Source organism: Kogia breviceps, chromosome 19 (assembly GCF_026419965.1).
Source record: "Kogia breviceps isolate mKogBre1 chromosome 19, mKogBre1 haplotype 1, whole genome shotgun sequence".
Classification (NCBI taxonomy): Eukaryota; Metazoa; Chordata; class Mammalia; order Artiodactyla; family Physeteridae; genus Kogia; species Kogia breviceps.
The window spans coordinates 10763698-10791542 of record NC_081328.1 but is presented as its reverse complement, the minus strand read 5'-3'; the positions used below and the strand labels follow the sequence as shown (position 1 = coordinate 10791542).

The window sequence follows — 27845 nt, the reverse complement described above, 5'->3', positions numbered from 1 at the left end:
ACTTTTATAAACTGGGAAACTTCAGTTTGTCAAAATAGTTTATATTTCAATTATTAAAAGAGCTCCACTTGGATGTTAGTTCCATTATACTTACTAAAGTGTATCTGGAGGACCAATAATAAGGACTTCCCATCGGTAGAGATCATTGTCATCTATTAAACCTGCTGAAAAGCCTTCCACTGGGTTTTTGTTGAGTTCTGTGGAAAAAGAAAATGTTTATCAAAAATTTTAAGTAAATCATCTTCACCCAACATTCATTACAGAACTTGAATATATACATGTTATAAATTCTAACCTGTTAAATGAACACACCTGGATCCATTAGCAAAATGCTACCTGATGTCCAAAACATTTCCATTTCTATAACACAAAGAAGCAATGGGTAAAGCAAACTATCCAGAAGATCAACTTCTACTGTGCCCTTTTACTTCTACCCTGGTTCCCAGCTAGGTTCTTACCATTCTAGTAGCTCTCTAGAGGTATATAGGTATAGCCAGACAGAGAGCTTATTAAAATGCAGGTATCAGGACTTCCCTGGTGATCCAGTGGTTAAGATTCCACACTCCCAATGCAGCGGGCCGGGGCTTGATCCCTGGTCAGGGAACTAGATCCCGCATGTCACAACTAAGACCCAGAACAGCCAAATAAATAAATTTTTTAATAAAAAATAAATAAAATAAAATAAAATACAGGTGTCAGGCCCACCCCCTAGAGATTCTGGTTCAGAGGGAAATCAAACCAATATTTCTCTGGTAATTCTTATGCTGTGGTCTTTAGGATACATATTCAGAAACACCAACAGAGTGCCTGATACCTTTTCATTGGAATTTGCTGCTTAACCAACCTTCATTTATACTAATAACTATATGTCTACATGAGTAAGTCCTCTGTATTCTTGGGGATATCCAACTACAGTTGGCGTTCATGTGTGGCCCATCAGACTCTGAGCACAGAGAGAGCAGAGGCTCCATCCATCCTGCTATGTGTGTTGACCCCCTTGCTGACCAGAGTTTCCAGCACCCAGGAGTAGCTTAAGAATAACAGCTGGAGCCCACAGGGATGGCAGTAGCAACATGAGATTTTCCTCTTCCAGAGAGTGCTCTAGCACGGATGGGGGATGACGGGGGCTGGGGACGACAACAGAGGCAAAGAACTAGTGAGGTGGCGGGGACACAGGCCATGAGGGCACCTTAGAGGAGCCAGGTGAGAAACAGTTCCCAGAGACACAGAGCTTAATAAAGTAATGACCAATCCATAGTGAGCGTCATGTCAGGATTTTTTAAACAGCTTTAATGAGATATAATTGACATTCGGTAAGTTGTGCATATTTAAATTACATAATTTTTTTACATACTGATATATGTATACAGCTGTGAAGCCATCACCACAGTCATGATTGTGTGTGTGTGTATAAATATACGAATCACCAACAAGGGGCACTGGTTGGCTCAAATTGAGAAGTGGGACAAAGTGTACAGGAGAGCAACTGAGAGAGGGCTTGCTGGGAGGCTGAACAGGTTTGTAATTCTCATATAATTCCTGCCATCATCCTCAAGGAGCTCAGTCTCATGATAAGTAAGTATAATACAACTCAGAGTGCTATAAAGACTGAACAACGTGTGTTAGTAACTGAGAAGAAAATATTAATTTTTTGAGGAATTAGAGGGGGTTATTTCAACAGATTTAACACTCCAACATGCCAGTGAAACACAGAGAGAGCCAAAAGTGAAAGTTTATTTATATTTAAACATGAATGGCTTCTTTTCTCAAAATTTGAGGGGAGATTTTTTTTTTATAAGTCTAGTATTTTTGCCTAGCTGGCAAAACAGATTTTTATAAATAGTTTTAAATCAGTACTGTGTCTTGAAACACAAGAAATGCATTACTTTTAAACAGCTATTCTAAGACATTTTTTAAATACTGAAAATGCAAAGAAATTGTATTTCAGTCTTGTTATTTTGTTTATGAATGCAAACATTTACTGAGTGCCAATATGCTGCAGACATACTGGGAAAGATCTGAAAGTCCCACTTTTACTGTCAACTGAGGGACAGAGTGGAGCATAGACAATTACAATCTGGGCAGGCAAATTCTACACTGAGTTATCTCATTTCTAACCTTTCTCTAGACAAACACTGGTGTATTACTTAGACCATTTTCTCCAACACTATATGTAAGAGTCTTATGGAAGATTCTATAATTTATCTAGAAATCACCTAATTGTTGCATTTTACATCAGAAGTCCAGTGGAATTTTATAAATGTAGGTGGGTAAATTCTTAAATTAGCATACATGGTCAAAATTACCCTTGAAAATTTCCTTACACTTTCCATAAAGTAAATTAATCCTTCTCACTTTTGTCAATACACCATAAGTTCTTTAAAAATCTTCTGCACTTTCTTTCCATGCTTTTCTTCTACAGGGGTGATTGTGTCCATTCCTTGTTTCATTAAGTAATGCAAAAGTAATGCTGCAAGATGTCCATCTATCTTAGTTTGGTCATGGCTTTTGCCCTTAGCATGGATCCTCATAGCCTAGATCCATGGGTATTAAACAGGCTTAATCTACCTATTAGTGGCAGATAGTTACCGTACCTTCATGATTCCTTCAAGGTCCAATTCCTCCATGGGGCCTTCCCTAAATAACTTACCAAATAATCTTCTTTTGACTTCTGCTAAATTCCTATTAATCATACTTTTAGTCTGTACTGCATCACCTGGCACTTAACTATCAGCTCCTGATTCCCACAGAAGTAAACAGGCAATTAAATACTCCAACATTAGTACAAGAATTTGGAGGGGCACAAAGAAGGGCACATTATAATCATGAAGAGACAGAAAGGCGTCTAAAAAGAGAAGAGACAGCTGAAATAAGACAAAGGATTTTGGTGGAGAAGGTGCAAGGCTTACACAGAGGAACATATACAAAAACTTGAAATATGGAGATCAGCATATGGGGGGGCTGAAGCTAGATAGCATGTCGGAAGGACAGCAAAGAGCCTTTAGAAGCCATGTTAGTTTAGACTATCCAGAGAGAAATGATGAGCCTTGGAAGAGTTTTTGTTTTGTTTTTAAAACAATGAGGTGACCTCATGAGATTTACATTTTCAAAAACCAATCTCTCAGTATGTGAAAGATATGTGAAAAAAAGTATGTGAAAGAGTAAGGCCATGTGATGACAAAGAAACCAGAAAGGAAACTATTAAAGTAATGATGAAAAGTGTACCTTTAGTATATGGTAGTGGGAATAATAAACAGGGATACACAAGAGATAGAATCAATCAACCAAGCTTCATGATGTGGGGGGTTTTAGATATTAAGCCAAAATTGACACACCATTTCCTCAAAAAGTTTATAAACAAAGAGTTACCATATAGCCCAGTAATTACACTCTTAGGTATAGACCCAAGAGAAATGAAACCATCTACCCACATAGGAATTTGTACCCAAATGTTTATACTGCAGCATTATCCGTAACAGTCAAAAAGTGGAAACCCAAATGTCCATCAATGAATGAACAAATTATAATATATACATACAATGGAATATTATTCAGCCATTAAAAAGGAATTTAAGTGCTGATACATGCTACAACTTAGATGAAACTCAAAAACATCAGGCTAGGGCTTCCCTGGTGGCGCAGTGGTTGAGAGTCCGCCTGCCAATGCAGGGGACACGGGTTCGTGCCCTGGTCCGGGAAGATCCCACATGCCGCGGAGCAACTAAGCCCGTGAGCCATGGCCGCTAGGCCTGCGCGTCCAGAGCCTGTGCTCCGCAACGGGAGAGGCCACAACAGTGAGAGGCCCGCATACCACAAAAAAAAAAAAAAAAAAAAACAAACATCAGGCTAAGTGAAAGAAATCAGACACATAAGGTAACATATTGTATGACTCCTTTTATATCCACAAATCCAGAGACAGAAAGCAAAATGGGGGGTGAGGGTGGGGGGGTGGGATGGGATGGAGATAGAGTATGATAAATGAGTATGGGGGTTTTTGGTGGGGTGATGAAAATGTTTCGAAACTGAAGAGAGATGGTGTTTGCACAACATTGTGAATACACTAAATACCAATGAACTGTATACTTTAACATGGCTAGTTTTTTTTAAAAAAATGGTTAGTTTTATGTTATCTGAATTTCAACTCAATTTTTTTAAATGATAAATAGGTTTCTACATAGGGCAACTGGGTAGGAGTCTGTTTTTTTCTCTGAAATGGGAATTATAATAAAGATGTGCTGATTTTAGAGGTTAGGGAAAGAAATAATGATAGGTTTGGTTTTAAGTACTTATGGGGGCATAAACATTGTTTGGGGTTTTTTTAAAATATCTTTACTGAAGTATAATTGCTTTACAATGTTGTGTTAGTTTCTGCTGTACAACAAAGTGAATCAGCTATACCTATACCTATATCCCCATATCGCCTCCCTCTTGAGCCTCCCTCCCACCCTCCCTATACTACCCCTCTAAGGTCGTCTGTCACAAAGCACCGAGCTGATCTCCCTGTGCTATGCGGCAGCTTCTCACTAGGTATCTATTTTACATGTGGTAGTATACATATGTCAGTGCCACTCTCTCACCTCGTCCCAGCTTCCCCCTCCCCCTCTGGGTCCTCAAGTCCGTTCTCTACATCTGCGTCTTTATTCCTGCCCTGCCACTAGGTTCATCAGTACCGTTAAATACATTGTTTTTAAAAGAAATTTGAGCTAAAGATAGAGACTTGGGGTTATCAGAATATTGCTGATAATTGACGCCGTAAGAGTGGTTGATGGCATCACCCAAGGAAGAGCCTGAAGTGTGAACTGCAGAGAATCTAACTGAAGGAATTCTAGAGAATACCAATATTGGGGGGATTAAAAAAAGAAGTGGCTACAAAAGTGACAGAAGTAGGAAGAAAACCAGGAAAAAGCTAGGCCAAAGAAGCCAGAGGAGATGCATTCCAAGGAGAAAGTTACCAACAACGACAATTACACGCTGCTCAGGAAAGAGAGGGTCTAAATTCAGTCTACTGGGTTCAGTTAAAAGAAGGGCAAGCCTGCCCTAGGCCTAAGTATTTAGTTTCAGTGTAATGGTAAGGCAGAGACAGGCCATGCCAGCAACACTGATTTGACAGAACGAAGGTGAAGCAGAAAAATACAGTTGGAAACTTTTTCTAGAAGTTTGTGATGGAAAAGTGCAGTAGCCATAAATTCGAGCACTTTTTTTTAATGTGAAAGGCCAACGAAAGATGTTTAAACATCCTATCACATTTAAAGGGTAATAGAGATACCTCATACTATATTTGAATCCAGATATGAACAAACAATAAAATTTAGCTGGAAAAAAAATGCACAGTTATTTTTTAACATACTCTTGGGTGGACGTGGCCTTCCTAAGCAGAACACAAAACTCAACAGTCAGATTATACTACACAACATATTTTAAATCCACTACAGCGATAAAGTTTAAATACAATTGAGGCTGGGGGAGAATATTTGCAGCACAATAGGTAAAGTCTAATATTCCTAATACAAACAGTTACTGTAAATCAAAAGAAAGAGTAAACACGCAAAGGGTACAAACACACTGGGGGGAAATGGAAATTGCTAACCAACACAAAACTCCAGCCTGCTGAAGATAAATATTTAAACCAATAAGTGCCTGTGCTTGGGTTTCTTCTTAGATTCCTAAGGTATTAGAGAAGTTCTGAATGTGACAAAGATACATTTTTTTCTGAATGCTACCTAGACACAGTAGAGTTGGAAAGAGCTAGAAAGAGCTCTCTTTCCCTCATATCACGAAGGCTAAAACAAAATTTTAAGTTCTAAAGCACACAAAACTAATCAATAATATTAGAAATCCACTATATCATCTTTTCTTCTTTTTCTTTCAGAGTGGCGAATGAGAGTGGTATATGGGATGAAGAATGAAAGAGACTTCCGGGATGCTAGTAATGGCATGCTGTACATCATTATTTATGCATTTTTCTTTGTGTATATAATACTTCAATTTTTAAAACTCAGTAAATCCCGAAGTGCCAGTGATTGTTAAATGAAAGTTATGTATGCCTGCTGTGAATCTGGAAATCACTGTGGGCCAAAATGGTCTACAAACCATGAATTAAGAAAGAAATCAATGGCAAGGTAATGTCCTTGAGAATAATGATTTAGATAGGCATAAGTAATGGAAAATAATGCATGAGCAGGCTTGCTATGATAGAGTCATTATTTAAGAATAAGACTAGAAGAGAATGGGGAGCACATATGAAAAGTAAGAACTCCACAGTCCTTGGGCTTCCCTGGTGGCGCAGTGGTTGAGAATCCGCCTGCCGATGCAGGAGGACACGGGTTCGTGCCCCGGTCCGGGAAGATCCCACGTGCCGCGAAGCGGCTGGGCCCGTGAGCCATGGCCGCTGAGCCTGCGTGTCCGGAGCCTGTGCCTCGCAACGGGAGAGGCCACAACAGTGAGAGGCCTGCATATCACACACACACAAAAAAAAAACAACCTCCACAATCCTGAATCTGAATCAGAAGTATCGATGTGAATTCACGATATAGCTTCTAAAAAAAATGCTGAGCTCTGTCCACTAAAAAGGTCGAGAAAAATGACCAATTCTGTAGCAATGAGCATCCCTAGCGCCCAGAATATGGTCTCCAAATATGAGTTATACTTAAAGGGAGCAGGGCTCTTCAGAAAAATGGCTGATTCCAGGTCTGGGGTAGGAAATGTTCTAGGATCATCTCATACCAGATAAAAAGGAAGCTATCAAATAATACTATGGTCTTGTTAAAAGTACAAGAGATTCCCACTGGCTCAATATGGGACAATTTGAGTAGCAACAGTTAATAACCACAAAGGATTGAAACATATGTTTCAACCCATGAGTTTAAAACCAGTGACTTAAGAAACAACAAACTAGGGCTTCCCTGGTGGTGCAGTGGTTGAGAATCTGCCTGCCAATGCAGGGGACACAGGTTTGAGCCCTGGTCTGGGAAGATCCCACATGCCACAAAGCAACTGGGTCCGTGAACCACAATTACTGAGCCTGCGCGTCTGGAGCCTGTGCTGTGCAACAAGAGCGTCTGCGATAGTGAGAGGCCCGTGCACCGCGATGAAGAGTGGCCCCTGCTTGCCGCTACTAGAGGAAAGCCCTTGCACAGAAACGAAGAGCCAACACAGCCATAAATAAATAAATAAAAATTTTAAAAGAAAAACAAACAACAAACTAATTGGTCCCATTACAGGATGCTAATAAACCATTTTGTTATTTTGAAAACGAATTAAAAAAAAAAAAAAAAAAAAAAGGCGAGGGCTTCCCTGGCGGCGCACTGGTTAGGAATCTGCCTGCCAGTGCAGGGGACACGGGTTCAAGTCCTGGTCTGGGAAGATCCCACATGCCGCGAAGCAACTAAGCCCGTGAGGCACAACTACTGAGCCTGCATGTCTAGAGCCTGTGCTCCGCAACTAGAGAAGCCACGACAATGAGAAGCCCCCGCACTGCGATGAAGAGTAGCCCCCGCTGGCCGCAACTAGAGAAAGCCCTGTGCACAGAAATGAAAACCCAACACAGCCAAAAATAATTAAATCAATAAATTTATTTTTTTTAAAAAAGGTGAAAGAATCAAGATTTATTCTTCCTTTTCTATACAAATGGTATTGTCAGGAAATCAAACAGTAACTACTATTTGATCAAATGAGTTATCTCTCTATAGAAATGGTGCAGTTAAAAAATGAAAAATTATGGGAGGGAGGCTCAAGAGGGAGGGGATATGGGTATATATATATAAATATAGTTGATTCACTTTGTTATACGGCAGAAACTAACACAACATTGTAAAGCAATTATACTCCAATAAAGATGTTAAAAAAAGAAAAATTACTGAAACATTGTCATTTTTTTCATTTTAACCTAGGCATTTTAGAAACGACAACCAGACATTAACGTCTCCTGATAAATAAACCACCACTTACGAAGTGATCTCACCTGATCTCACCAGAACCCCTGGACACAATTCCCAATTTATAGAAAATACAGAGAAATATGTTTAAGAACATTCCCGAGACACAATTAGCAAAATCTATACTTTAGAAAATTCTAAAAAGCAAGGCCTAGAATCCTCAAGAAATATACTGCAACAGGAAACAACAGAAAGACTGAATTCAAACTTTTTAATAATGTATGACATGTGCACAAATTCAGAGGCTGACTAGATCTAACAATATTAAATTATTGTTAATTTTTTTTCAAGTGTGGTAATGATAATGTTTGGGTTGGGTTTTTACTCCCATTTTTTTTTAGAGATACACGAATCTTTAGAGTTACTTAAATACTTACAGACAAACGATGATTATGTTTGGGGTGTGCTTCAAAATCACAAGGGACGGGGCAGAGACAGATCAATCAAGAGTGGTTGTGACCTAATAACTGTTGAGGCTTGGTGAGCACATGGAGGTTCGCTGTACAGTCAGTCTACTTTGGTATTATTATATGTTTAAATTTTTTTCTCCATGAAAGTTTTTTTAAATGCAAAAAAAAAGTTTTAATGTAGTCTAAAATAACGGTTTACATTTGTTGATCATGTGAAAATAAACTTTCACTGGGCCTTAAGCAAAAATACAAGGTGTCTCAAAATAACAACATTCAAAGACCCAAGTATGTCATTTTATACTTAGCTATTAAGAAAATAAGCTACTTTAACTGTAAATACCCTTTGCCAAGACCAAGAGTTGACTAAGTCTAACAGCTACAAAGCTAAATGCAAACTGTTATTTAGAGTCTAGAAGTGATGTTCCTTTATGTCTTAATGGTTGTAGTCTCCTGTTCTGGGGAATGTGCATTCCTGTCAAGTTTATTTATGTAACACACAGCTGGCTGTAAGGTGCATTTCTGTAAAGTGACTATTTTTATGCTGGCTTCATTTTGAACTGCCGAAATCTCAGATAGAACCTTTTATCCAGACACTATCTAATTACTCTTCCTAAGTATTGAGATGGTTTGTCAAAATAATTTTGACCTTAGAATAAATTGCCATATTACTTTAAAACACACATCGCCACAAAACAAGTCACCAAAATTAACTGGGAAAATATTCCTGTCTTGCAAACGTCCATTAACTAATCAATATTGAAAAAAGTAATGTATCAGCAAACTACCAAAGGTTTGTTCATATTTCCTCTAAAGGTTTTTTAAATGCATCAATTAAATCACCTTTACAGATTTCTGGTAAACTTTAAAAGTTTGCTTAAAATCAGAATTTTTTTCTTTACACTATGTCATAAGCCAGGGCTAGGTAGGGCTAGCTGATTTCCTAGTCCAAAACATTTTCAACCTAGATGAATTTCTTTTACTGTGCTTCAAAAACATAAGGAATATGGAACAGACAAGCAGAGGGGGTCAGAGATTGTATCTTGCAAAGATTTTGCCAGTATGCTTCTGAAAGGATTTGCTTGGCAGAATTCCAGACCACATTCCTAAAATAGCACTTAAGGAAGTTTTGCTGCCTGTAATGTTTCACCCTGCTTACATCCTCTGCAAACACTTATTACCTAAGGGCTCTTCAACAGTAAGTCCTGAGTATGTTGTTGCTTGTGCTCAAATACAGCAGCAGTGGCTCCTATCTCTGACAAGATTTGCTGTGGCAGGAATTCCCCACAGTACATAAAACGTTACACCTTGACACTATAGCCTACAGTTTACGGTTTTATATAAACTTCTCACTTATTTTTTAGAAATAATTTGATAGACACGATGCGGGGGGGGGGGTCCCACAACACTTGTGAATTTCATCTCACAAGAGAAAATATGGGCCATAGTTTGGAACAGAGTATGGTATTATGTCAGTCAAACCTGGGTTTGAATGCCAACCTCTCTCACTACCCTTAGCATCTAAACAAGTCATTTCTCTTTTTTTGAGTGTCACTTTCCTCATCTGTAAAGCACAGTAAAAAAAAAAAACCCATGGCAGTGCTGCAGGACAGATGAGCAATACTGTAATATGCAAAAAAAACACTGTCCATCTTAGAGTACCAATAAATGTCAATTGTCCATTTTCCTCCTTTGAAATTGCTCATTAGACTACAGGCTATAAAATGAATACAGGGACTTCCCTGGTGGCGCAGTGGTTGGCAATTCGCCTGCCAATGCAGGGGACAAGGGTTTGAGCCCTGGTCGGGGAGGATCCCACACGCTGCGGAGCAACGAAGCCCATGCGCCACAACTACTGAGCCTGCGCTCTAGAGCCTGAGAGCCACAACTATTGAGTCCAACACGCCACAACTACTGAAGCCCACGTGTCTAGAGCCCGTGCTCTGCAACAAGAGAAGCCATGGCAATGAGAAGCCAGCACGCCGCAACTAGAGGAAGCCTGCATTCAGCAATGAAGACCCAATGCAGCCAAAAATAAATAAATTAATTTAAAAATAAATAAAATAAAATGAATACAATGTTCTTCAGAATCTCAAGAACAAGCCATACCTTAAATACTTCTTTTTGGAAATACTACCCACCCCTGAGCATCACACTGAACTGCTTGTTTTGGTGTTGTTTATTCTGTACCAGTTTATTCTGTACCCCATACCCCAGGGCCAAAAAAATGAGTGAATGAATACCTGACAAGCCAAAAGAATGAGATCTCGCTGAGGATTTTTAAAATCAGAATTAAACAACGGGAGGCCCAATCCATGGGGGAGCCTGAGAGCTGCCAATAGCCACAGCTCAAATCTCAAGAAGAAAACAGATATGTGAAAATGAAGCCAAAATGAAGTCAAATAAACAAAAGTAAGCAACAAGAAGAGAGGTCCTAACAGAATTCTAGTTCCTTAAACCTGGTACCTGCCCTCTTCCATAAATTTGGTTAAGGGTCATTTTTCATTTTTTGTCTAAACTTACTCTAGTTCAATTCCTGTCACTTCCAACTAAGAGTACCCTTTTCTCCATTCAAAGAGTCATATTTTTAAGCTTACACCCCAGTTGGCCTCTAGTCAGTTTCCCCTCTAATACTGTATTAGCAGTGGTTCCTAGCTTTCCTTTACCCTCAGCCACATTACACAGGGGTTACAATTGGTTCTCAGCAGGGCTGGCAGGGTATGATCACCCCCAAAGGCAGATGAATGGGGTAATCTATTCACTCTGCCACCAACAGCTGAGGGTGAGAATCATTAAGCACTTCACTCCATGCTGATTTTCTTAAGTACTACTCAAATTAAATTAACATTTCTAATAGCTCTTATCTCCTTATCTATTTGTTTTGTATAAAACTAGGTAAATTGCTCTGCTTCATGTATCAATACATGGAATGTGCTTTTTTTTCTTTCTTTATTTTTGCAGGGGTGGGGGGGGCATGTCACACAGCTTGCAGGATCTTAGTTCTCCCTGGTCATGGCAGTGAAGGCGCCAAGTCCTAACCACTGGACCACCAGGGAAGTCCCTGGAATGGGCTTTCTTTTGTATTTCTCCAGGTTTCAGCAACCTCAGAGTGAAGTCTACATCTCCTCACCACCCCTTGTTATGATCACTTGCATGAACAGCGTCACAATCAAAACTCCCCTCACACTGCGGCGAGGTTCTCGAATCTCCATTCCAGTTCACTTCGAGCTCTCTTTTCAACCACCTAACACTACATATAAAAACCCAGGAAGACTTTAGAAAAAGTCTCAAAGAAATTACAGAAATATGAAAGAAAATATTATAAAGGAACAGAGACCTGAAAGGCAAAGTATAAGAGTTTAGAAAAGAACAAAGACAGGGATTACAGTCATTTTAGAAATTTTTTAAATGGGGGGGGAGGGAATACAAAACAAATCATGGTCATAACTTTAAGAAATATACCTTAAATGGGACTTCCCTGGTGGTTCCGTGGTAAAGAATCCACCTTACAATGCAGGGGAGTTGGGTTCGAACCCTGGTCAGGGAACTAAGATCCCACATGCTGCGAGGCAACTAAGCCCCTGCACCACAACTAATGAGCCTGCGCTCTAGAGCCTGTGTGTCACAGCTTAGAGAAGAGAACCCATGCACCACAACAAAGAGCCCATGCGCGCCGCAACTAAGACCCAACGCATCCAAAAAATAAATGAAATAAACAAATAATAAATCTTTAAAAATAAAATTTTAAAAGCTGCTGCCTATCAGGATCCCAGTGTCAGAAGCCAGAACTGAGAGTGTTCCCAGAAACAAAGATGAGGCACACCTGCTGCTCCATCCCCACCCACCATCGTCCCTGGGAGGGCAGCACCCCCCCAAAAAAAAGAAATACACCTTAAATGAAAAGGTAAACAATCACATGTTGAACAGAGTAAAGATAAAAGATTAAGCAGATATACTTAAATTGATACTCTTGAAGAGTATCATAAACAAATATACGAAACTCTCCTGTAATAAACAACTAAATATGCAGGCTGAAAACATACTCTACAACCCACAAAAAAACTGGTACAAAATAAACACCACCAAAACATCTGTCAAATGAGAGGTACTGAGCTTTAAAGCAAAACAGTATCATGAGCATCCAGACAGAAAAAAATCAAGTCAAATGTAGGCGGGCAGGTAGAATCTGGTTGGCCTCAGATTCTTCCACAACAGGGAATTCAGGAATACTGAATGAATAATCACAGAATTCTGAGGAAAAGTGTGATACAAAAAATGTGAAACATAAAGAAGGGGTAGAAACAGGATGGCATTAAGCTCTCACAAGTATTGTGAACTTAAGGACTTAAGTTATTTCACTTCTTGAAATAACTGCTGGGAAATTAAAATAAAGAATGCTGTAACAGAAAAACCAAGGTGAAAAGACCAATGTACTTACTGACCATTTAAATACAGGACCAAAACTAATCAACCATGAATGGTTATAAGCTTTTAAAAACATATTATAAATCCTGATAATGTTAAAATAGGTCTAATCAAAAAATAAATAACATAAAATAAAATAAAATAAAAATAGGTAGGTATGTAGTCAGGAGAAAGGAAGAAAGGGAAGAAAGAATACATGCAAGTGTTTATTCCCTTATCCTGGTTTATCAATAAGTCAATGGGTTGTACTAAAAGAGACTCAAAACTATTTAGAGGTTTTTGTAATTTTCTTCTCTCCGCTTTAGGACTATTTTAGGAATTCATTCCTTCTTGTAGTAACAAACATCTGTTTGTGGTAACAAACATCAATCATGTTTGTAATAGTATCTTAGTTTCTCTTTTTCAGCCAAATGCAACCAATTTAATTAAAAATTTATAAACGGCATGCATATTATAACTCCCTATTTCTACATTCATTATATATGCATTAAAAATATCTGGAATGATGTTCATCAAATGTAGGTGATGGTTATTACTAAGTGCTTGGTTTCTTTTTAACTTTTTCTTTAAATAATGAAAAAAGCCATTTATTCTAAAATAACACAGGAAAATAAATTGTAAGCAGTCACTCTACCTCCGCATCCTTCAAAAATAACCGTTATTAATAATTAGCTCTATATTCTTTCAGATTTTAAGTATACTACCACACAGTACAGAAAGTAAGATCATATCATTTTATACCTTAGTCACTTAAGTATGGTATGAACATTACTTTCTCCCCCTCTAATACTGCCATAAAATTTTTCGTACTGTCCTCTACATCTGTGGAAGCATACCTAGAATATATAAGTTGAATTGTGAGTCAAAGGAACATGTATATCATCTACCAAAAGTTCAGTTCAATTTATAGTCCCAGAAACACTGTAGGTATTTCTCTACAGCCTTGGGTGTTATCCTTTTCCCACTGACAACTGATAATTTATACTTCCTACATGCATTACCTATTTGTATTTTTTGCCCTTTTTTACATTAAGTGATTCAGCCTTTTCTTATTGATTTGGGTGAGCTTTATAAGCTGTATGGCTCTTTATAAATGCCATTTTTTTAAAACGTTCTTGATTTGTGTTATTTTTTAATTTTTGGCTAAACAGAGAAGTTCAAGGAGTATAAGTTTTTTTTTAAAGTCAATCTTTTTTCACAGCTCTTTGGTTTGTCGTGCATACAAAAAATCTCTCTCCCTCAAGCCCAGACTAAAACATTCTTGATTACTTTCTTTTATTTTAATGATCTTATCTTTTGTTTTATCTTAACCATTTGGCTAATTGTTGACCATGGGCAGGTTCCTCCATCTGTAAAGTGAGGGTAACAGTGTCTACTTCGTAAGGTCTGTTTGAGGAACACATTTATGCACCTAGTGTCTAACCCAGCAGTTGGCACATTGTAAGCAATCAGTAATTATCACGATCCTTTCATAATTCATGTAAACATAAAGACATAAAACTAGCTCCCCTCCACCTATCACCAGTATGATAAGCCAGTTGTTCCAAGGCATTTTATTAAATAATCCACCTTTTCCCCAAGAGGTGAAAGACAGCCATTGGTAGATCCTGGACTTGAAGGTCACTGAACTCTAAATTCACTGCTTCTTTCCACTATGGCACTGAATTCTGGCTTTGGTTTCATATTTGCCTATAACAGCATCTCCTTTTAAAATATTTGACTTACCTTAAAATCTACCAAGAAAAGAAAATAACTCAAACTGATAGTCCCATTCTCTCACTTGTACACATATATAAATTTCTAAATTGGATACAGAGCACCTAGAAAGAAAGCACCCTAAATAATTAAAAATTAAACTCCCTAGGGACTTCCCTGGTGGTACAGATGTTAAGAGCCCTCCTGCCAATGCACGGGACACGGGTTCGAGCCCTGGTCTGGGAAGATCCCACATGCTGCAGAGCAACTAAGCCCGTGCACCACAACTACTGAGCCTGTGCACTAGAGCCCGCAAGCCACTACTGAACCCACGTGCCACAATTACTGAGCCCACGTACCACAACTACTGAAGCCCGTGTGCCTAGAGCCCGTGCTCCACAACAAGAGAAGCCACCACGATGAGAAGCCCGCGCACCGCAACGAAGAGTAGCCCCCGCTCGCCGCAACTAGAGAAAGAAAGCCCATGCACAGCAACGAAGACCCAACACAGCCAAACAACACAGCTTTGTTTTCATGATTGGGAAATGCTTGTTTTAGGTAAAGAGAAAAGAAAGACGAGCTTACTGACAGTGAGTCTTTTTTAAATAAAAGTTGATTTTGTGGGCTTCCCTGTGGGGGGAATGGTTGAGAATCTGCCTGCCAATGCAGGGGACACGGGTTCAAGCCCTGGTCTGGGAAGATCCCACATGCCACGGAGCAACTGGGCCCGTGAGCCACAACTGCTGAGCCTGCGCGTCTGGAGCCTATGCTCCACAACAAGACAAGCCACGATAATGAGAGGCCCACGCACCATGATGAAGAGTGGCCCCCGCTTGCCACAACTGGAGAAAGCCCTCACACAGAAACGAAGATCAACACAGCAAAAATAAATTAATTAATTAATAAACTCCTACCCCCCAACATCTAAAAAAAAAAAAAAGTTGATTTTGCCTGTACACACACACAAGTATTTCAAAGTCTCCAGCAGCTTTACAGTGTATCTATAGCTATGATAGAAACTTAAAACAAAAATTACATGTAGCCCAGATAAAATGACTGATAGACAGTCAAAAACATCAGACTATTTCCAACAGAAGGGAAGGACAGATCCCTAAAACAATACATGAGAAAACTGGACTTAAACCCAGAAAATGAAAAAGAAAGCAGCACTGAGGCTAGAGGTAGATGGTCACTGACCATCTAGATGGAAAGTTTAAGTAGATCTTAAGGCAATCTAAGGAAGGAGCTGGCTTCAAAGCCAAGAGAAAATGTTTCCTATGCTAACTAGTGGTTTGGCTTAACTGCATTCCACTGGCTTTAAAAGAATGAAAGAAAACAATCTCATAAAGAAATGAGATGCAGTAACATATGCCATCAGATGAAGGTTAGGATTGAACCATGTGAGGTCCCCTTCCAATCTCATTTCCTTGATAAACTCTAAACACAAAGTTACAAGACTGTGTGATATTTAGGGCCAAATGCACCTGATATTTACAACATCCAAACTCTCATCATTTACTTAAGACAGCAGACAATGATTCATTATACAAATCTGACATATACTAGCAGGCAAAAGTCAAAATTCTCTTGCTGTGTCCTTAACTCTTTCACATTAAAAAAAAAAAAGAAAGAAAAGAAAAAGAAAAGCTATGTGTTAGTGCATTATCAATCTGAATGACAGCTTAGTCAAATTTAGTTTTTAATTATGAAAATCCATATCCATCCTGTGCTTACTTGCACTCTAAGCAGAAAGTCCTTTCATAGTCTTCCTCATAAATGAAGAACAGGTAAGCACATATTTTTTAATTGTTTATATAAATTTAAATATATCTCATGGAATTGACATGTATATACTATGTATAAAACAGATTAACTAATGAGAACCTACTGTATAGCACAGGGAACTCTACTCAATGCTCTGTGGTGACCTAAATGGGAAGGAAATCTAAAAATGAGGGGCTATTATGTATACATATAACTGATTCACTTTGCTGCTGTACAGCAGAAACTAACACAACATTGTAAAGCAACTATACTCCAATAAAAATTAATTTAAAAAATAAATAAAATATATTCCAGAGTTAAAATATTTCACTGCGGATATGTGCTAAATTTTAATTAGAAAATTCCCTATTTATAGTTGTTTTAAATTTACCACAGCTACAAATAGTATTTTGTATTCTAATCTGGTAGGCAAGAATATAACTTACTTTACTAATGGGGTGAATTTTATTTTATATGCTAATTACAATGAAATGCCATGCTATTCTTGTCATTTATCTATTTTTTTTAGATTTTCATCTTTTTCTTAATTCTTTTATTAAATAAAATTTTCAATTTTAAATATTATATTCAGACATCTACCTTTGCTCTTGTTTCTAACTTTCAGTTGATTCTCCTGGATTTTTAAAGCAGATTCATCATTCGGCAACATATTTGGTAGCTTTGTTTCCATTATTTGTGTTTTGCCTTTGTCTTGTTTTCCTACAAGGGCTAGAACAGTACCGAAAAATATGAACAACAGTAGTTATATACATCTTTTTATTATTCCTCACTTTTAAAATACATGTAATTACTGCTAATTTCCAACAACTATTATTTATACATTAAAGCAGGTCCAAAGTTATTTTTTTGCTTTGGGGTTGTTTTTGGGGTTTTTTTTGTTTTTGTTTGTTTGTCTGTTGGGTGGGGGGAGTGCTTTGGTTTGTTTTTATTAAAAAAATTTTTTTTTTAGCCGCACCGCCCATGGCATGTGGGATCTTACTTCCCCAACCAGGGATCAAACCCATGTCCCCTGCACTGGAAGTGGGGAGTCTTAACCACTGGACCACCAGGGAAATCCTGGTTTATTTGTTTTTGGTTTTTATTTACTTATTTGGCTATGCCGGGTCTTAGTTGTGGCATCTAGGATCTTTGTTTCAGCATGCAGGATCTTGAGTCGCGGTGTGTGGGACCTAGTTCCCTGACCAGGGATCGTACCCAGGCCCCCTGCATTGGGAGTGTGGAATCTTAGCCACTGGACCACCAGGGAAGTCCCCTGTGCTTTGTTTTCTAAGGTAAAGAATGGAAGCCAGATTTTTTCAAATGCCTTTTCAACATATGTGTATATTATTACTGATCACAATCATGGGACTGTTTCTTCCTTAATGTATTAATATACAGTACCAGTAGTAACAGGAAAACATTATCTTCGCAATCCTAAGTAGAATCCCATCAGTCATTTATCAATACTATTTTGTTGATTTCAACGTGCTAAGATTTTACCAAGGCACTGGTATCTATAACTGGGATTGTTCCAGAGGGTTTCTGTGCACTCTGTCAGATGTTGATATTGGACTCAGGCTCAAAATGAAACAGGAAGCTTTACAATTTTTACAATAGCATAATTAAAATAAAGTGGGAACCAGAATAAACAGATTATTGGAACATGTTAGACAAAAGCAGGCTCTTTGGGAATTTATAGAATTGTCCATTGGGGGAGAGAGGAATAAATCCAAAACTTATATCACATTTGTATATAACATACATTTTACCAAAATAACTTAGTTAAAATATATATATATATTTTTTTGGCTGGACTAAGCAAGACATGAATCACAAAAGTCATAAAAGTCAGGTGACTTTCCTGGCGGTCCAGTGGGTTAAGACCGAGCTTCCACTGCAGGGTGCACGGATTCCATCCCTGGTCAGGGAACTCGCCTGCCACATAGTGCAGCCAAAAAAAAAGGAAGTGGGGGAGGGTCCATAAATCAGAATGACAGCTTTGTCTACATAGAAATGTAACCACTTGAATGACAGGGGAAAATTACTAACATATGACCAAGCGTTAATCTTCTCTTAGTGCACACAAGTGGATTCATATTACAAAGACAAAAAAGGCAATGCACAAAGTAAAAACTGGAATGGGTAATATAAATGTAAGATGTTCTAACTCAAATGCATATTAAAACAATGTGATTTCTGGTTCTTCTACTATTTCCTCTAAGTAGGCCCAATCCCCCTCGTGCCATAGGGAGAAAAAAATAAATCTAAGCAGCAGGCCATTCCAGTTCCAATACAAGATTTCTTCCAGAGAGGAGAGTAACACATGTGACTATGTGAAAAGAGCAGTGATATATTGCTATTAATTCACTTTCTGGTATATCTTACCATCATGCCTTAAACTTCTCCTCAAACCTTTCCTTAAGTTGGTACTACTTGATATGTTTCTCTAATTATAATCACAATTTATTTACTTTATTTGTATGTATAATCACATTAGCAAAAGGAGGGAACCCTGCTGCCTGATGAGAAATGGAGTACATGCAATGTATCTTTACTGAAAGGCATACTGTGCATAATAGTGATTTTCTCCACATTGAGTAAAAATGGTTTCTAGAAAATGGTATGCCCTGTAAAAAATACAGGTGAGCATAAGAGGCCTAGAAGAGGACATACAGTCAAACAAAAAAGTTGGAAGTGATAAAGCTTATTAAGGGAAGAAAACCATAACACAAGAGCTTGACTATGACCACATCCCCCCTCCACCATATAAAAGACAGTGTTTATTTCTATGCAAGAGAAAGAAAAATGAAGGTAACATTGACTTGGGCATGGCATGGTGCTTTTCTGAAAAGCCGAGAAATACTTTGTACAATAGATTTATAACCATAATTGGCATGTATGCCACTAAGCACTATGTGGATATAGCAGCAGGATTTTGTATCTTCAAAACTATGAAGAAGGTAAAAGTGGGGGAAGAAGAGAATTCAGTAAAAGAGTTATTACATTGCAAAGCAAGTCCTGAATTGTTTCAGAGGTTTAAGAACAGGGCGAGAATGCACAAATTTAAATATCATTGGTAAAACAGCTTCTGATAGCGAGGCTACAACAAATTTCCCCCAGTGAACTGTGGAAAGCTATTAATAAATACGGTAGTGCTGAAGAGCAAATTTGTAATCTCAATGAAAACAGATGTTTTTTGGGAAATGAAAGCCATCTTATACTTTCATTTCATAAAACAAGAAAAATTTGTCAGATGAACATTGCTTTTATAAAGAAAAACTGAAGGGGATGTTAACCTAAATTCTTTGTTGGTATACTCTGAAAATACAATACCTAAAATGTGGAATGTTTTTTTCTAGGTATTTTTTTAGTATTTTCTGAAAAAGTCTGGAGGGGGGCACTTTTTGTAAAGCATACTTTTTTGGGGGGGTGGGGGGAGCACGGGGAACGCAGCTCAGCTTGTGGGATCTTAGTTCCCTGATCAGTGGAAGCACAGAGTCCTAACCACTGGACCACCAGGGGATTCCCGCATACAATCTTTTTGTAATCAGAAAATAAAGCTATTTCCAAGGCAGGAGGAGCGTTGAGTTTATTTTCATCCTATACATTCTTTCGTTCTCAACTTCCCCACTTTCTGAATCAACTGTGCAGGTTCCAGACTTGCCATATTCAACCATGCCCTGCTCTTCTCATTTACTCCATCTATTCATCAGCCCTGACGTTTCTTAAATGTCTCTAATGACCATCTACTTTTAGCATTGCTACTGTCAATATCAAGCCTAGGTTTAATCTTAAAATATGATTTAAAATTATCCCAACTGTTTTCTACCCATACTGAAGGTTATTTTTATCTGTATTAACGGTAAAGATGTTTTTTTGAGGATCTTGTATATTATATTATATTCCTTTCTTATGAGAAAAGGAATTCAGGAGAAATAATTTTCTGATCTCAGTAATACTTAGGCTTCTTCAGAGTGTGTGCTTTATTTTTATCTTATCTATACCATGAACTGTGTAACTGATCATATCTGCCTTTACACTTTGGCTGTGAGAAACTTAAGAGCCAGTTTACATCAGCGATAAGGACAAAGAATTATTTAGTATGTATTTTTAGTAAAGCTAATTCTAATGAATACTTTATGCCTGTATCCATTGTTTTCCTTTCACTCTCACTTCTAATTGATGTCAACTTGTGGGAATTTATTCATTCAAATATTTATTTAAGTATGTGCTAGGCGTTGGGGATATAACAATGAACAAAATAGTTCCTGTTCTCTTTGCTCTTGAGACAAAAGGGTCTCAAGGATCTTTCATGCTGATGGGGAAAGATAAACTATAGTATATCAAATGGTGATAAGCCACCGTAAACTACTTTTTGAGCAAGATGGGAAAGACAATAGTCTGACAACTTATCAAACCAAAAAATATTTAAGCAACGTTTTACCTCATCATTTTCCCTACTCTTAACACTGTACAACAACATCAATGTACTTGGTCGTCTAAACCATACACTTCAAAATGGTTAAAATGGTTTTATGTTATATATTTATTTTACCAAAATTTTTTAAAAGGCTTTCTGATCCTCTCACGCTCTCATGGTATATAACTAAATTTCTTAGACAAACTCTCCCTCTAAAATTTAGCTCCATCTCAATCCTTTCTCATCCTCTACTTCCCTGAATCACTGACAGTCCAGATACAAGCTGAGCCTGTGATTTACACCCCCACTTCCCCTCAGACTTTCCTCCCTCAGGCTTTGATGAGTCCCCTCTTTCTTTCCTAGTTTTCTCCTCCCTCTCTGAACACCACTTCTCAGCATTTTAATGGCTCCTTTTCCTCCAGCTGCCCCCCAAACACAGCCTTCGAAAAGTAACCCAACATTTGCCCTTTTCTATTTTTTCAACAATCTACTCTTAGGTACTTGCATACACCAAAGGCTTCAAGTACTAGCTTGTGTGGGGTGTTACCTCCAAATTTACCTCTCATGAGCTTCAGAATCCACTTCCCAACAGGACCTCAACCTAAGCTCATCCTCCCCCGCAAACCTGTTCATCCACCTGGCTTTCATTATTTCCCCTTAGTCATCCAACCTTGAAACCTGGCGATCATTCCCTATTCCTCCCTCTTCTTCACCCATTACATCCAACTAACCTACTAAATGACCCTAACTTCCAGTACCTTCCCCAATAATCTGACCTACAACCTGTCACCAGACTGATCTTTCTTGGACAAAAGTTTGGTCATTAACCCAGCACTCATGTTCCTCTATGATCTGACCCCAAAAGAAAGCTTTCCGTCTTTATCTCTTACTTTACATCCTCCCCTCCTCTGAATATACACACCATCATACTCATACTCCTAAATCATATCCCCTTCCTCTTTTTACTAATGCCAATCCCCTATGCTTAAACAGTAATTCATACTTCTACCACACTTTTTTTTTTTTTTTTTGGCCGCACTACAAGGCTTGCAGGACCTTAGTTCCCCCACCAGGGATTGAACCTGGGCCACAGCAGTGAAAGTGCCAAGTCCTAACCACTGGACCACCACGGAGTTCCCGAAAGTCTACCAAATCTTAACGGGCTGGTTCAAACGTAAGATCCTCCTATAAACCTTCCCAGATCAGGAATGTAAATTAACCTTCTCATCTGTGCTCCCTGGTATTTTGTATTAGTGAATTTGCCACATTCTAGCTGTATGAATTATGTTTGTCCTTATAACTCAACTATATTTTAAGAGGCTCAAAGGGAGCCATTTATTTGGAGGAGGGAAGATACAAAAACTCACCAGACTGATATAACATGTGAACACTAAGTATAAACCCTTTAGTTTTATATAAGAACCATGCTAAACATATTTAATCATTATTAAGTACCTACCATTATATTTTGCCAAAATGACATTTAAATTAAATCTAGGCAATCGAACTAGATAGATACACAATCACACTTGACTATAATTATGTAAAGAGCTTGGGGTTTTGACAGTAGTGATTAGGAACAATGAGATCAACTTACTTTGGGTTTCAAAATAGCTTCAAGTCTTATCACATTATGACTCAGCTTTAATAGGCACTGCTTTCTAGCTACATTACTCTTAACCTATTCCCTCTTAATCCTGGCCAAAACAGACTACAAATTTAGTTGCTAACTGACTCGTCTCCAGAGCAAAGTATTTTCAGGTTTAGAAAAGGTTCCCTACTCTAGCTACAGCACCAGGCTCTAGGAAATCCTGTCCTCCTGTGTCCACAGGGCTCCAATCCCCTAACTAATAACACATCCGCAATATAGTATTCTTCCCAGTGCATCCTGAGAAACATGGTTCTGTTTTCTTACTTCATCCGACAGAATCACTTGATTGTCCATGCTCTAGTTCAGTGGTTTTAAAACTTTACACAGGACTGCCCTGGTGGCGCAGTGGTTAAGAATCCCCCTGCCAACGCAGGGGACACAGGTTCGAACCCTGGTCCGGGAAGATCCCACATGCCACGGAGCAACTAAGCCCATGCGTCACAATTACTGAGCCTGCACTCTAGAGCCCGCGTGCCACAACTACAGAAGCCCGCACGCCTAAAGCACGCGCTTCGCAATGAGAAGCCACCGCAATGGGAAGCCCACGCACCGCAACAAAGAGTAGCCCCCGCTCGCCGCAACGAAGATCCAACGCAGCCAAAAATAAATCAGTTAATAAAAGAAAAAAAAAAAAAAAAAACTTCACACAACTATTTCTTCACCTGGGTAGTAGCTATACCTTGCTTTATAACAATTCTTTAAACTGCACGTTTTATATTGCATACATCATACATACATACACTATTCTGTAGATATGACTCTACAGCACAAGAGTAAAACAGACTGAGAAGTAATTTTAAAATTTCAGAGAGAGAGAAACCTTTAAACAACTGAATCTTTTCCTCGAACAATCTTAAAAACAAACAAAGTTGGAGGACTCACATTTTTCTAATTTCAAAACTTACTACGAAGCTGCAAGAATCAAAACAGTGTAGTACTGGCATAAAAACAAACATAGAACAACAGAATAAAATAACAGCCCAGGATAAACCCCTTGCATACATCATCACATGATTTTTGCCAAGGGTGTCAAGACCATTCAATGGGAAAAGGACAATCTTTTCAACAAACGGTGTTGGGAAAACTGGATATCCACATGCAAAAGAATGAAGTTGGACTCTTTCCACACATCAGATGTAAAAATTCAAAATGAATCGAAGACCTAAATGTTAAAACTAAAACTCTAAAATTTTTAGAAGAAAACACAGGGGGAAATCTTCATGACATTAGATTTGGCAACAATTACTTGGATATGAAAACCAAAAGAACAGGCAACATAAGAAAACAATAGATAAATTAGGCTTATCAAAAGTTAAAATTTGTGCATCAAAGGCAACCCACAGAATGGGAGAAGTGTGCAAATCACATATCTTGACATGGGATTAATATCCAGAATATACAAACCTCATAAATTTAAGAACTTGAGTAGACATTTTCCCAAAGAAGACATACAGTTGGCCAATAAGAACATAAAATGAGGCTTCCTGGTGGCACAGTGGTTGAGAATCCGCCTGCCAATGCAGGGGACACGGGTTCGAGTCCTGGTCCGGGAAGATCCCACATGCGGCGGAGCAACTAAGCTCGTGCACCACAACTTCTGAGCCTACGCTCTAGAGCCTGTACTCTGCAACAAGAGAAGCCACCACAGTGGGAAGCCCGCGCACCCAACGAAGAGTGGCCCCCCACTCTCTGCAACTAGAGAAAAGCCCACGCGCAGCAACGAAGACCCAATGCAGCCAAGATAAATTTTTTTTAAAAAAAGAAGAATATGAAAAGATGCTCGTTATCACTATTCATCAGAGAAATGAAATGAATCAAAACTACAAGACACCACTTCATAACTGTTAGGTTGGCTCTTGTTTTTAAACAAATCAAAACAAATCAAAATAGCAAGTGTTAACAAGGACACAGAGAAACTGGAGGCCTCGTGCACTGTTGGTGGGAATGTTTAGTAGTGCAGCCACTGTACAAGACAGTATAGCATTTCCTCAAAAAATTAAAAATTGAATTACCATATGATCCAGCAACTCTATTTTTGGGTATATACCCAAAAGAACTTAAAAGCAGGGACTCAAACAGATACTTGTACACCCAGGTTAAGCACAGCATTATTTGCAATAGCCAAACGATGTGGAAACAACCAAGCGTTCATTGGTAGATGAATGGGTAAACAACATACATACACTGTAGCATGAAACCATGCTACAACACGGATGAAAACTGAAAACATTATGGTAAGTGAAACAAGCCAGACACAAAAGGACAAATACTTTGTGATTCTTATATGAGGTCTCTAGAGTAGTCAAACTCATAGAGACAGAAAGTAGAATGGTGGTTATTAAGAGCCAGTGAAAGGCAAGAATGGGTTAAACTGTTTAGCGGGTACAGAGTTTTTCAATTTGAGATGATGAAAAAGTTTTGGAAATAGTGGTAATGGTTATAAAACAGTATGAATATACTTAATGCCACTGAACTATACACTTAAAAATGGTTAAAATGATCAATTTTATGTTATGTGTATTTTATCACAACAAAAAACAGTCCAAACATACAAATTAGATAAATGTGGAGCACCTCAAATAGAAGCCAGTCATCTTCCTACTGCTTTGTGTGACAGATCCTGAAGTACAGATTGAGGATATCATTGCTCTTAATCACTCTCACACTTTTGATGTGGTCCACACTCAAGGAAGGCACCATTAATATTCAATCATGGGGGACTTCCTGGTGGTCCAGTGAGTGGCTAAGACTCTGCACTCCCAATGCAGGGGGCCCAGGTTCGATCCCTGGTCAGGGAACTAGATCCCGCATGCATGCCGCAACTAAGAAATCTCCCAGGCCACAATTGAGACCCTGTGAAGCCAAATAAATAAATAAATAAATATTAAAAACAAAAACAAAAACAAAAAACAATCATGGAGCTCAAAATTTCTCAATGTAGTACTCAGGAGCCACTCCAGCCAAACCAACACATGATGAGACATTTGCTACCCTTGCCTTAATATGTGACCTTTGAAAACAAATCTGCCCTTCTCTTCCTATGTAGGAACCCTTTCTCCCTTGTCTTCTGTGGAGCTCCTCCTAAATGAAAGGGCCATTTTAGTCTGTGTGAGGTTCAAGTAAGCCAAAACTTTCACTCTCATTGTTAAGGACGTGTATATAAAAAACAACTCCAAATGGACCAGGTAACAGACTTCTTAGGTCTGTGAGGGATATCAAATTCCACCAAGTTGCCAGTCATCATTTTTATGGAGTGGGAACTCAAAGCCTGGACTAGAAAAAGAAAGGCTAGTCTGGTTCTCCCAGCTGAGAACCAGAACATGAAGATAAATTAGTCTTGATTTAAAAAAACAAAACACACCCAGCTAGAAATACTTTTCACAAATTAATTATTTAAGTAAATGTACAAGCTGCAATTATTTTATGTTCTTCAAAATACTGACATACTGATTTTTTTTTTTTTTTTTTTTGCAAAAGCACTTTAGTACCTTACGCATACCAGCTCTGATGGGCATAATAAACGTCAAGTGAATTCACAAATATTTTAGCTAACAAGAGACACAGTAAAGCTTAAGATTTGGGTCTGAATTCACTGCCTTGCACCCAGACTACTGGGGGCGGGGGGGGAGGGGGGAGATGATGAAACAAAATAAAAGAATGCTGTTGTGCTTTGCTTCTTTGCTTCCATTTTCATTCCTCTACATCAGTTCCTCCCCTCCCCCCCTAGAATCCATGAGACAATCCTGAAATCACTTATATATTTACTCAAACTTATAAAGGAAACTTAAGCACCTACACAGAAAATTGGAATTTAACTAAACTTTTTCAAAAACCGAGTCTGAACAAAAAATTACGTTGACTGCCACTAGGTGAGCTCTTGTGCCACACTGAAAGTGAAGACAACAGTGCAGCAAAATAAAAACTGTTTATATTACTAAGTAGAGTAACACATATAACTACAAAATACAGTAAAAAGTTGGAAGAAACAAATAAACCAAAACCATAAGTAACGGCTTTCCGGTGACATGAGACTGAGATTTCTCTCTCTCTCTCTCTCTGTCTCCAATTAATCCACGGTTCACGAATAGGAACCATGGATTATATAGCTTAAAGACTTTAATACACTGAAAATTCAAGACATTTTTATAATAGTTAAGGATTTCAATAACCCAAAAAACTAGGGATCCCTTCAAAATAACATTGATCTATCTTTTGCAGCCAATTCATAAACCAATCTTTCTCTTCCCAGTACAACTTTTACTATGAAGCCTGGTTCCTTGCCATTTAGGCTTTTTTAAAGGTATTTTTTTAACATTTTTATAAAATGCTGCTACTTATAAGTAGCTTAAAATTTCAGTAAAGTTCTCTTAGTCTAAAATGAAGTTAATTTTTCCCCAGAAGTACTAAACTATCACCAGTAGAAGTTCCTAATGGAATTATGCCAAACAAATTCCCTGGTGACATTCCATGACTCATTAAAAGAAAGATTAAGTATCATGCCCTTTGGGTGGAAAGACTAGTTTAGCCAGATTACCCAAGCACAGAGTTACCAGTACTAATAACATCTCATATACCTTTAAAAAAAAAAAAAAAAAAAACTTTGTACATTGTACTTTGATGGAAGTGTTTAATAATTTAACACTCTGTAACACAAGGCAATTGATCATATTTAGAAGCAGCAACAACAATCCAAAATCTAAATTATCATGATAGATTTTTCTCAATACAAGCCGAAGGCCAAGTGTTTCTAAATCAACTGTTGTCAAGTTTCTCCCCCTCCCACGCATTTCAAAGCTATCTTCAAATTTTCCACAGTCTTATCTGATCTTAGGAATAGGAAATATTCTGTTAAAGAAAACACAGCAAAGCCTAAGTAACTGGATAACTGAAAAAAATTTTTCCATGTCAAAAATCACCATACAAAATTAAAAGGCATTGGGAATTCCCTGGTGGTCCAGTGGTTAGGACTTGGTGCTTTCGCTGCACAGGCCCGGGTTCAATCCCTGGTCAGGGAATCCCACAAGCTGCTCGGTGCAGCCAAACAAAAATTAAAAGGCAAACAACTACTCTTACAAACCTTTAAAACAAGCCCCCCACACCGCAACCCACACAATTCAAAACTGTCAAGAAGTGTTCAATTTTATTGGGAATTTTTAAAATAAAATTATATCTGTCTTTTTCTTTTAATATTTATTTATTCATTTATTTGGCTGCACCGGCACTTAGTCGTGGCACTCAGGATATTCCTTGCGGCATACAGGATCTTTAGTTGTGGCATGTGGGATCTAGTTCCTGACCAGGGATGGAACCAGGGCCCCCTGCATTGGGAGCATGGAGTCTAACCACTGGACCACCAGGGAAGTCCCTAAAATTATTTCTTTTTACCTTGCAGAATCAAACATTTTTAGAGGTCCCTGATAGTAAGCACGTAATAAAAAATGGAATTTTAATACAGTGATAGTGGGACTGTAAACTTCCTAGCAGGTAACTGGTGATATTTGTTAGGAAGCTCAAAAGGGTACAAAACTTCCAGTTATAAGATACGTGAG

At 38.3% G+C, this 27845-nt stretch overlaps 1 protein-coding gene and 1 non-coding gene across 2 annotated transcripts in view; one reads left to right on the top strand and one right to left on the bottom strand.

Moving 5' to 3' along the window:
- UBE2G1 (ubiquitin conjugating enzyme E2 G1) overlaps positions 1-27845 on the bottom strand; it is a 101511-nt gene that overhangs the window by 29642 nt on the left and 44024 nt on the right. The window contains exon 2 of the mRNA XM_059046822.2: positions 95-197. Coding sequence (XP_058902805.1) covers positions 95-197 — 103 coding nt within the window. The remainder of the gene's footprint in view (positions 1-94; positions 198-27845) is intronic.
- Positions 27240-27311, top strand: TRNAR-UCG (transfer RNA arginine (anticodon UCG)). Its single transcript has one exon. It is a non-coding gene; the product is annotated as a tRNA-Arg (tRNA).